General features: G+C 37.0%; 1 protein-coding gene across 9 annotated transcripts in view; it reads left to right on the top strand.

Annotated features, from left to right (window-relative positions):
* utrn (utrophin) overlaps positions 1–12,640 on the top strand; it is a 181,236-nt gene that overhangs the window by 114,253 nt on the left and 54,343 nt on the right. For 7 of the 9 annotated variants that reach the window (XM_028040704.1, XM_028040702.1, XM_028040708.1 and 4 more), the window contains 4 exons: positions 2,386–2,515; positions 5,189–5,460; positions 7,407–7,553; positions 11,102–11,180. In XM_028040704.1, coding sequence (XP_027896505.1) covers positions 2,386–2,515; positions 5,189–5,460; positions 7,407–7,553; positions 11,102–11,180 — 628 coding nt within the window. The remainder of the gene's footprint in view (positions 1–2,385; positions 2,516–5,188; positions 5,461–7,406; positions 7,554–11,101; positions 11,181–12,640) is intronic. The other 2 variants (XM_028040703.1, XM_028040706.1) reach the window with 1 other exon arrangement.

Genomic DNA, 12,640 nt, shown 5'->3' on the forward strand with positions numbered 1-12,640 from the left:
AGAGGAGGAAGAGGGATGTTTGGCAGAGCTCTGAAAGGAGCTGTGTGGTGATGTTATCTCATTGGCGCCACAGCACAGAGCACATGGAGATAAGCGTTTGCAGCGACATTCAGGAAGAATGCTTCCAATGACCTGTACACAAACGTTGGCACACGCAAAATATCTCACCTGCAGGAATACACACAGACACAACCAAGGTCAGCGTGACTTCTACTGACAAGATGTCTCTCAATAGCATTACAGCACATTATAAGAGTCATCTATTCCTCTGCTCTTTACAGATCATAGAGGTCTACACCACATTGTGGTGTTTTTGAACAAAAAAAGGTATATTTAACGTCAAAGCCTTGGTCTCTTCATTCATAAATGATATGGGCTTGCATGGAACAATAGTTTTGCTTTTACTTAATTTTTTAATTAAGATTTGCTTGTGTCATATTTATATCAATACATATCAAATTAAAAGGTCTGATTTATCAAAACAATGTTCATGCAATGAATTCTGTTCATGCAATACAGAGTGAATTCATATGCCTCAGAGGTGCCATTAGTTTTAGCCCGTCTACAGTTCACTTCTGCTGCTATTCTGATACTAATGCCGTGGTTCCCAAAGATTTTCTGGGCCCCCCCTGTGGATTACAATAAAATCCCCCCTGAAAAAGAAAAAAAAATCAACTGGGCACACACATCGTTCAACTAGACATAAACCTATACACATATTTTGTTTTCAAACTCCACTGAAGTTTATTTCACACTTCAGGTTGCATCAACTCGCACTATAAACCATCTTTACAGTTTTTCTTTCATCCATACCGCTTCCTGCACCCTCTGCATTGGAACGGCGCCGCCCCTAGGGGGCGTGCCCCACACTTTGGGAACCACTGTACTAATGGTGGAGAAACACTCTAAAAATAACACCGGGGAAAATAATCAGCATTTTCCTACTTGGTAATTGACTTGAGGAAATATATTTTCCTCTTTATTCCAACTCATTACGAAGTGTTTACGTCCGTAAAGCTATATTAAGAAAATAACACTGTTTAGTATTGTTTTCAACAAAGACTGAGATTGGATTTGTAATTGTGTTGTGAATATTAGATAAAAACAACTTACTCAAAAAGTGTAGAGTGTTTCCACTTCACAGCTCATCTGTCTACACCTCTTCTGCTCGTCCTCTCTCTCCTCCTTGCTCTCTGTCTTTTTTTTTGCTCACTTTCTGAGTAGCCTGCATATTAAATCTGGCATGTAAATTTGTGGGAAGTCATTGGCATGGAGCAAACCATTTATTAGCAGAGATGATCTAATTTTTGTTGAGCGTGATGCTCTCTTTCAGCATAACGAACCGCAGGATTCTGTGTGAAATTGATGTTAGGGTGGTGTGAGCTTAAATTTAGGAGAAATTTTCTCCACAAGATGATTTTTGTTGTTTTAAAAGTTTAAAAAAAAAAACAACAACCTGCATTTACAGCTTCACATAGATTGTGTCATCAGTGTAAATTCAGTGTGTTGTAATCTGGTCATTGCTCAGTGTTGACTGGCCAAATGATTTTTGGCGTCCAATTTTTGCAGCCTTTGTTGTTTTAATGAGTGTACCACTTTATCAAAGTGAATCATCCAATTTAAAGAACTTGCTTCAGTGTCTTCAACTACACAGGCTCTTGAGAAAGCAATCTTACACTTCAGTAAGCAATGAAGGCCCACCATGTCACATACAGTGTAAGTGTGATAGACATGGAGATATAAATATGTAAATATTTATAGTAGATGGATATTTAAGAGCAATTGTATCCTAGGAAACTCTGTAGAATGGTATAGGCTAGAACGTTGCATTGGGGGAACTTGTCAGAGATTCAGTACATCTGTGCGACAGAGATCAAGCTAAGTGACATTACCTCTGGATTTTGTGGTAATAATTCATTCAAGTTCACTGCTTTATTTTTCTGTGCATCACTTATCCAATTGTACAGACCTCTGGAAAATATCTGGGTGGTCTCTGCGTACTTGTCCCAAGAGCTGCTACAATCCTGACGTAGCTGCATTCCTCCTCTCGTTTTTTCAAATTACTGTAGCTGTAATTTGAAAAAAAAAGTTAATTAATTATTTTTTAGTTAAAGGATAAAAAACTGTCAACATAAGATAAGTGTAAGCAGTAATCTGCTCCTTCAGCAGGTTCATTTGGAGTTTACAGACACAAACACAATCAGAAAATATAAATCAAAATTGCTACAAATTGCAGAGAAAATACACCATTATTTTTGGAAATGTCTGGTTTGTTTTAGCAAATAATTTCCCACGATTGCTGGGTTGTTTTTTTTTTTGGCATAAACTCAATTTCTTTTTAGGTACTGAAGTCTCTTTCTTCATGACTCTTTGTTTCTCCTGCAGACTCTTTGCTCTGAACTGAAGGAGCGCGAGCATTTGGTAATCAGCACTTTGGACCAGGCCAGGATGTTTCTCGCTGACCAACCCATTGAGGGACCTGGAGAGCCGCGGAAAAATCTGCAGCCAAAGACAGGTTAGCTGCCTGTTTTATTTAAAGACACCTGATTCTCAATGTTTTTGTCATTTTTGGCTTCCTCAGTTTGGGTAGATATAAATGGCTTATTATGATGCCACAGTCTAAAACAGTTCAGTAATCAGATGCTTACACTGTGATGATACTTTGATAATGAAAAGGTTAATAACTGGGCAATAATCACTACTGATAGAAATAATATTAATACAGTATTACTACTTGGCAGTATGGAGTTGTAACGAGTTTGTAATAATGGCATATTTCATATTAAATGCTATAACTATGATGTCTGGATAAATATGGACAATGAAAATAAGATTATGGAAAAACATTTCTATTCCCAGAAGTTATTTCCTTACTGCATTGTTAAATGTTGTCCTTTTCCTTCTGTCCTTTATTCTTTGTTTCCTTTTTTCCTTCCTTATGTTCCATGTGTCCTTTGTTCCTTCTATCCTCTTCGTGCACTTCTATGTCCTTCCTCCACTATGTCATCCCAGTTTTACTTCATTTGGTCCTTCCTTCCTTTCTTGTCCAAATATTGTAGTTTTATTTCAGAGCAGTCACCCTATCTAATTACCAACCTGTAATAGGAAGTGCTACCCTTATCTCACATCAGATAATTTTGACTTTGAGAGAGCCGCATTCCCCTGACATAAGATAGATAAGGGATTATATATTCTGTAACGAAAATACAATCACATTAGATCTTTTTTTATCTCTTCATGATTGAATCTGGAAAGATTTTTGTTTGTTTAAACTGGCATGACTGTATTGATCTGATAGATGCATGTTTGTCCATGACAAACGGTGATGGATAGATTTATTATCCTTTTGTGTATTTCATTTCAAACCCTCCTAGGAATGACTTTCCCATAAATTTTTGAGATGTTGCAGTCAATAATAATGAAAGAAGTTATTTTGGACATAAATCTTATGACGGTGCGTGTTACATTTAGTTTGTGGAACATTTTTACACAAAGCAACCGTTGCTCTTTTCTTTCTTTTTTCCTTTTTTAAGACTTGTCTACTTTTTGATACCTTTTTTTCAACTCTCAGTAAATCGACAATGAATGTCTGGAAAGTCAGAAATAAAAAACACATCAGCTCTTTCAACTCATCAGCACATTTCATCTGAAACTGTTACTTATTTATTTAAAAAAAGAAAAACTAAAGCCAATCCAATGTGTCTGCTTTCTGTGATTTCTGATTAGTTAAGCAAATTGCTTAAAACTATTTTTTTCTCACTAAGCTTAATGCTAGATTTTTTGTTATTCCACTCTATCTGGAGGACTTGGCTTCTATTTTTCAAACTTGTGTGCATGTATGGATCTGGCTGAGGAAAAAAAAAGTGAAAGATTACTGAGTTGCAACAGGTGAAGAATGATTTTTCAGTCACCACACAGGAGATGAGACCTTAGACATCATAAAAGCTGCTCATCTTTCTCAGCAGTTAAAACGGTAGTTAGGGAGCAGTTATCACTTCTGCCAGCTTTTTCCTCCGTGGTGGCATCATCTGATCTTTAGCAATTACCCTATCCACTCACCTTTCCTGCTTGCTCTATCCCTCTTTCCTTCTTTCTCTCTTTTTTATTTTCTTCTGGTTACTTTCATTATGGCTGCCTTCTGCTCCCGTTCTCTGCCGTTTCTTCAGATTTTTTTTGCTACTTATTTTTCAGCATTCAAATTCTTTCTGGTGATATTTTCTCAAACCTGCCAGAGAGGACACACCAATTTCACATTACACGCTCCACTATTAAAATTCAAGGGTGGTTGCGGCCTTATTATGCCAGGTGCTGTTGCAGTTTAAGTTCAGGTTTTGAGTTGGCTATTTAGTCATTTTTATGTTTGAACCTGCAGCAAAAAGTAATGTTCAAACAAGAGGCAGCTGATAAACTTTGTCTTTTTAAACTGTAGCCCATTTTTTGGGATTTAATTTTTAACAACTAGAGTTTTTTTTTTTTGTAGTGTTACTTTTGTGTTGCAACTTAGTAAAAAATGTAGAAAAAACTGAATGCAGGAAGAGATTTTTGTGCTTTTACATGCATCGTCTCTGGTTATAAAAAGAAGACATGTAATATAAACCACAGGTAAAAAAGCTCATTTTAGTTTGACAAGAAAAGCTTTTTTAGAGCATTTATAACCCAGGATTGGACAGAAGACATCTCTGCCCTTTACCTCTTAAAGCAGTGAATCTAAATTGTGATATTGCTGTAAATTATGTGGCTATATGAAATTTGATTATCTAGATCCCTGGAAATGTTATGTGTGCCTTTTTTTTAAATAACCTTCATGTTTTTTAAAATGTATTTAAAATATTTAGGTTGCTTAGCCTGTACCTCCTGGCAGGAGGGCAATGGAAAATCATCCTCAGGCGGCAAATGGGTGACTTTGTGTTATTTAAAATATTTATCAATGCACACTGTCACTTTTGAGCAAAAGCCCTTTTCCAGAATTGTCCAAAATTTAGAAAAACATGGCTTCCTGCATTTATTTTCCATTTAAATCAGACTGAAATAACATTAGTTAAAAGTGCTGTACGTGTTTTGAAAATTAAAAAGCGTAGTTGTTAAAAATGTCACTCTCATTACCAAGTAGAAAGTTTCAATAAGCTAAAAACATTAGAAAATATGTATTTTTTTTTCATTGAATGCATATTTTTTTCTGACATTTCAGCAGAACTCACCCCAGAGGAGAAGGCCCGAGGACTGGCCCGAGCCATCCGCAAGCAGACTGGGGAGGTGAGGGAGCGGTGGGAGCGGCTGAAGGGGCACGTGGGAGGCTGGCAGGCTCAGGTGGAGCAAGCTTTGGAGCGACTCCAGGACCTGCAGAGCTCCATGGACCAACTCGATCTGCATTTGACACGAGCAGAGGAGACCAAAGCTACCTGGCAGCCGGTGGGCGACCTGCTCATCGACTCTCTTCAGGACCACATCGATCAGACATCAGTGAGTTTGTTGACCTCTGCGGTTTCTTATTTATGGTTTGGAAGACATTGTCAGGTAAACTTACAGGATGACATGCAAAAATGTGAATGGTTATGTTTTTCAATGAATCATTCAATAGCAGCTTGATTTTGAATAATGTATGAAATACTGCAAGAATCCACCTCTTTGTTTAAAAAATGTATTTCCTTTAAAATAGGATATTTCACACTAAGAGACATTAGTGAAATAATTTGACTACCTCTAGCAAAGTACCACAATAATTTGTTCTTGTTTATACTTTTCTTTTTTGAGTTAATCAAATCATCTGGAGGTTTTTAACTCATAATCCATGCCTTCCTTTTTACCTGGAGTTTAAATATCACTTGACAAAGAGGCCAGTTCCTCCTAGCAACTCTTCAAAGCTGAAAGACAGATCTGGGTTTATTTTGTAGCATGCACAGAGAGCGGGATGGCGGGGATGAAAAAAATCCCCAAGGCTCACAGTTGAAGAACCTACTGGAAAGAATGGCATTTTGACGTCTCTATGTTTTGATAAGAACCATTAGACCCTTTCTACATGCCCAGCCAGTTAATTGGGAAGGAGCTGCTTTGACCTCATGCTGAGACTAAGATTAAGATTTACAGTAACAGGCAATCCTGGAAGGTCTGGAGTAGAATAAGAGAAGAACATTTAGAAAACCATATTATAATGGTAACTATGGGGAAAGATCTACAACATCATAGGCTTGTATCGTTTCCAATTACCCAGGGAAATGTCTTAGAGTACTTGATATAAAGGACCTTTTGTGGGAAATGTTTAGGGACAGTGCTTTTATTCACAATACCTTAAGCAGAAATAGCAGCTGGGAGAGAAAACCTTCTCTGTTTACCTCTTTACAATCACTGAATTTTAGAGGAAATTTTAAAAAATCTTCTACATAAAAATGCTAACCCTAACCTATAATCATTAAACTAAAAAGAGAAAACTAGATAAAAAGCAGGTTGTCGTAGTAACACTGGTACATGTTCAGCTTTTTTGCTTCCTCACTAAATGAAACAAGGTGGCTTTGTCTTTTGAATCTTGTGGGTCTTTTGATGGAGTTTTTTTGTAATAATTATCTGTGAAGTTTATTCTCAAAGGGAGCATTCAACATACTTTAACTCCCGTTATCCAGCGCTGTTGGATCTCATTACCCGATCATTAAACAAGGCTGCCCTCTGCTCTCTGCCACCAGCCAACACATGAGGGAGTGAAAGAACTATGTTGCTCACAGATCATAATATACAATGTTTGCTTGTGCTTAAAGAGCTAATTTTTACAAAAAACATCTCTGTCATTCACTTCAATCCTAAGTGCTTTGTCTACAGCCAGCATCAAATATTATTCTGTTAAACGTAAAAGCAGATTTTATAGAAACATATATATGCATATATATCTCTTGCATATATATGCAAGAGATGTATATCTCTTGCTACCACAATAGAAATAAATCTGTTTTCTGGATTTTTACATATTTTTATCAGTGGTGTCAGTCAGAGTGAAGGGTGCTACAGTTTTATCTGAATTTTTACAGGCTGTGTTCCTTTTTCTGTCTAAATAACAAAGTTCCCCTCTATTTGCTTTTGCCTTCCGTTCAATGATTCAGTCATTAGTTTGCACCATTCATCAATTCAATGATGTCTCTTCTCAGAGACTGAAAATAATTTCTTAACAAGAAGAAAAATGACAGCAGTGAGCATGGCAAGGGAAAAAGTCAATTTTAGTCAGATAAACATTTTCTCTGTTCTATCGTACACCTCAGAGGTTTGAGAGTTTTGTTGTTCTTTCATTATGCTCATTTTTATGACGACAAAGGGGGTGTTTAGTCTTTTCCAGAATGCTGTGCAGTTTCACAGACATAAATGTGAGATTGACAACCACTGTGGTGAGATTAAACAATAATTATGGTACCTGGTTCTGCCTGCAGGCCTTCAGGGAGGAGATCGCCCCCCTCCGTCAGGATGTCCGGGTAGTCAATGAACTTGCTGCTGAGCTCACACCGCTGGACATCCAGCTGTCTTCTACTGCCTCCAGACAACTGGACCAACTCGACATGAGATGGAAGAGTCTGCAGGTATTTTAAATACTTATTTTGTTTCTATTTTTGCTTTTCTTTCATAATTGTGTCTTCAGTTTTTCTCTCTGCGATGTATTTGAGTGTGTCCTGCTGTCTGCCTGTGTTATCTTTTTCTCCATTTCATGCTTTGCAACAATTTGACTTTGTGTCGTTTGTGCAGCACTTTTGTCTCTGCACATCAGTGCATGTTGTTCTCGCAGCACACCAGTCACATCTCTGGTTCTCTGCAAGCTTGATTGTCTTGGTCTGATCCGCTGTGGTGCCTGCTGAGCTTTCTCAGACTGGAACGTGTCTAGCCCTGAAGGGAAATCCATTTCACTACTAGTCATCATGTGAGAAGGCAAGGGGGTTTGTTGGGAATTAGAGATTGAAATACTGTAGTTTTTTATGAGCAATGTAAGACATTCTTGCAGAAATTTTAGTAAATGGGGCTTACATTGGGAATAATCCCTCAGAACACAGGTTAAAATGTTGTGGTGATTCCTTTGGTTTCCAGTTATGGCTCTATTTTTACAGAAACTGATTTCAAAGACAGTGTTGCCCCACAGCAGGCTCGGATTAGATAAATTAGTCAAAGACGTGGCCGAATAAATGTATCAAAGATGCAGCAAGAACTCAGAGAAAAAGCCATCTTGGGGGAAAAAAAGCTGTTCAAGTTATTCTGTTTAAGTGTGACTCTGCCTCAGGGGGAAAACTGTCAAGCTGGACTAAATAGTAGTAATGTGATATTTCCATGCACTGCACAGGCTCCCATTAATGGTCTTTTTTTGCCATTAAAGTGATCATAAGTCACACACTGAGGCGGACAATGACAGCATTTTTATTAGACTGGCTCTTTTTGGTCTTGTTTTGTTTCAGCCTGCAGGAAGGCAGCAGCTTCACTAATAAGCCCGGTCCGACTGCGCGGCCTGATGATTTGGTTTCATATGCAGACTCGCACCATCTGTTTCTCTGTGGTACAGTAAGCAAAAAGTCATTAGCAGCTGAAAAAAACAAGAGACATAACTTCCGGCCTTTTTTGTGCCCATTATCAGGATCACAGTGTGGACATCTGTGAGCTGGCTGTCATCATGTCTGTGCAAGGCTCACTGTGCTGCCACTCACAGAAATGAGACAAAACAAACAGACAGTCATGTACAGTGGGCCTCAGGTGCGCTGACTGAGATGTCAATACAAGGCTCTTAAAGGAGTTTTTTATGATTGACGGATGTGATTGAGCATGAAGCTTCACATTTTACTCCCTTGATATGAAGGTTGACTGTTCTTACAGAAACATTTTGTTTTGAAGTTGTGATTGACTGTAGCATTAACAAACTTTTATTTAGTATCTTGATAATAATTTTCATATTCAGATTTTTACATCTTTGTGTTGTGTGGTCACCAGAATTGTAGGTGTTATTGCACTGGATTGATGTTAAACAATATTTGTGCATCAAATGTGAAGCTGATGTTAATTTAAGTCGAAATAAATCATTTGAATTTAGCACGTACAATAAATATCGATTTAGTATGATGTAAATTAAAGGCATTAAGGATAGAAAAAACAAATTCAGGTATGCAATTTTTTTTATTGATGCTGTTGTTTCTAAAAAGGCTCACAAAATGAGTTACATCATGAATTTCTGTACGGCCCTTTCTTGTCCATCATCACATTATGCTAATTTCAATGCAACACTGTAAAACAAAATCACAACTTAATGATGTTTCCTTTTTGAGAGTTAAATGGCAGTAATATACTTCTACAAACAGATTTGGTATTTATACAACATGAATCAACAAACTTGACTGCGTTAAGTCCAGAGGCAGTTTGGGGGGATTTTGCAACATTATTTATGTTGCTTGATGAGTAAAAATGTATCGGGGATCTTGAATGTCTGTGCTTAATGTTTCTTGGTAAGCTTAACCTTTAAAAACTTTTTCTTTCCAAAACCTTTGTTTTGAGGTAGCATTTCTAATTTGATTGAATGGTTCTGGAGGGTCCTTATGGTTTGCAGTAGCTTGATGGAGGTTTCTGAAGATTGCCAATACTGAATGGGCTCACAAGGCCAACTACAAATATTCATTGTTCTCTAATATCATGATGTCCTTCCCAGTTTAATAAACTCTGCACAATTGGCTTTTATCCATATATAGTCGCTTCCAGCCTTGCCTAGTTCTAACTCGGTAATAGTTTTCCTTATTTTAGAAAGGAGATATCACTTATTTTTCCTTCTTCTAGAATCAAACTGATGTAAGGGACCTAAAATATGCAATAAAGCTAGTTTGGGACTGCATTCAAAGGCTAATATCACAAAAGCAATATTTGGTAAAAAAACAAAACAAAAAAAAACCATATATATAATTTGTGAGAAACAATATATGCGGTTTGTTAGAAGCGATAAAAGAAAAATCTTAGAATAAGACCAGAACGGTTTTTATGGTTTTAGAAAACAATTACGGTAATAAATTGCCATTTGTCTATAATAAGTGTTCAGTCTCTTTTTGACCAGTCTATCTGAAGTGGTTTTTATGACTCGATCTTATTTGGCCAGGGGAAAAAAAGCACTAAAAATGATAGATTTTATGTTTTCACAAATAAAATAAAGATTTAATGTATCTCAAACTGTTTTTAAAAAAATAAAAATCTCTGTTCATTATTTAGCAATCCATTAGTTTGACTCATCCATCAAATTGAGTCCAAGAAGTTTAAAGTCTTAAAATAATTAAATGCCCAGAATAAATAAAAAACTTTGAAATACCCTCTTAGATATTTGAAAACATGTAAAAATGTCTCAATAAAATAATGATTTGTTTTTATTACTTATTTCTTAGTAGACTTCATTTTTGTTACGACTGGAGGTTTTGCACTGTGGTCTGATTCTTGTGTGATCATTCATGCTGTGCCTTTCCTGCCTTCACAAAATGATCGGGGTAGTTTGTGGCCGTGGCAGAGCTCTGCTTGTTTGTTGATCTTGACAAGCTCTCGTCATACGTAGCTGGCCATGCCATTGTCAATTTGAAGCAGCCCCAAAGGAATTGCAGGTTTGGCGAAGATGCACTGTCTTGACTGATTGATGCCTGACAACATTTTTTTTTTGCTTGGGTCAGCCTTCACACAGACCTACATATGTTTTTTTCCCCTGAAAGACAGCAGAAAACTTTATTTTATAGTCTTCTGATTGCTCAGTAGTTTCTGCCCACTTGCAGACTGAGCTGGAACAAAAAGTAAGATTCTTTTTTGGTAAGAGACAAGAGCTTGTGAATCACCAGTGTGTTGCTTATTCTTGTTTCTTAGTGAGCAATTTGGAATAGATTTTTTATAAAATGTGGATGGTGTATTTTTAAATTCCTGAATTATTTAAAAATTGTACAATAAATACTTTTTGTACTTCTATTAGAGAAATTTTTTTTTGAGTTGGGGATTTTTACAGAAAATCCCTTTCTGCTTTAATTGCTCTATAATTATATATACTGCACTCCAACCATGGCATAAAGTCCAGTTAACTGTAAAGTTGTGTTTTTATGATTTTCAGCTCACTGTCTGTTTATGTTTCATCCTTTTAAAGGTAGCGGTGGAGGACAGACTGAAACTCCTTCAGGAAGCTCACAGGGACTTTGGCCCCTCCTCTCAGCATTTCCTCTCCAGTGAGTAAAACTACACTTTAAAGGGAGTAGTAAACATGGGGTGCCTTGGGCTGTCTTATCTTTACAGACTTCCTTCTGCAATTATTTTTATTTTATGTTTTATACAAAACCATTAATGTCACCGCTTGTAAAAACAAGAAATATTTTTTCCGAATTAACTTGAGTGTTTAGGTCGGTGTGTGTAGGAAGTTTAAATTAAGTTTCCCTTATAAACTATCGAAAGGAAAAAAACTAGTTAACATACCAGTATGGCGCATGCGGTTTCTCCATAACAGCGATTTCTTTCTTTTTCTTTTTTTTTTCACCCCTCCAGGGGGTCTTTTGTGGGCTCTAGTGTCCCTTAAATGATAGTGGGCTGACAGGAAACAGGGAAGGAGAGGGGGGAAGACATGCGGCAAATATCGTCGAACCCGCGACGGCCGCGTCGAGGACTCAAGGCCTCCAAATATGGGTCGCGCTAACCCCTACGCCACCACGGCATGCCCCGATAGCCATTTATTTCTATCTTTATGCCAGCTTGGTATGAGGGAAGCACAAGACAGAAATATTTCTTTACAAGTGTAAAGATGTAGATTTTCCTGAGCTGCACTGAGACTTTAAAGGACTTTGTGCTTTGGTCAGATGCACTTTAACTCCACTGATTTGTCTTCTGGGAAAAATACTTAAGAATGTAAACATTTACGCAGTATAACAGTTTCTGACAGAAAGTATTTATATGCATTAAGCTATTCAGTCTAGTGGTTGTCATTGTGGCTAAAGAAAAAAAATATATCTTTCGGGTTTTTTAAAAATTATTTTCAAATGGAATAAGTAACCAAATAAATTAGACATCAGTTATCAGTGAAAATATTTACAATTGTCTTAATTATTAAACAAAAGATCAACATGTAGAAGAAGGAGCTTATGATTACTGTTTAGTATGGCATTGCTCCTGTGATGCTGTGGGCCATTTTCTCACCAAGGGACTTGGGAGCCAGGTACATAGCAATAGTTACAGTTTGAACAGAACATTTTGTAATTGTGAGTCTCGTATAAAATAAAATCCTTGAGTGATTTTTTTTTTACCCTTAAAATAAATATACTTGAACTCAAAGTTGTGTGCAATAAAAGGTAAATTTGTTTTTCTTTTTCCAGATTTACTAGATAGTCTCTGATACTCTCTCTCACAGTCTGCAGATCTAACACTTCACTTTTTAATAATGCAATGCTTAATGACATCTTTACTGACTCCCTCCTTGTACTCCTTCTTTCAAGTGGTCATTAGGTCTGTACAGAAAGTTGGAGACAAACCTCCACAATGGAAGACAGATGTGGAAATATTAAACAAAGCAGCCTTTCTTTTCCTCTCCTCTCTCCTTCTTCCTTCATTTTTCATGATCTTCCATCCATCAGAGTTCTTTGAGTTCCACCTGATACTCTTCACTGGCTGTCAGGCACGGAGACTAAATGCTCTGCGTGTG

Source organism: Xiphophorus couchianus, chromosome 15, assembly GCF_001444195.1.
Source record: "Xiphophorus couchianus chromosome 15, X_couchianus-1.0, whole genome shotgun sequence".
In the NCBI taxonomy this organism is placed as follows: Eukaryota; Metazoa; Chordata; class Actinopteri; order Cyprinodontiformes; family Poeciliidae; genus Xiphophorus; species Xiphophorus couchianus.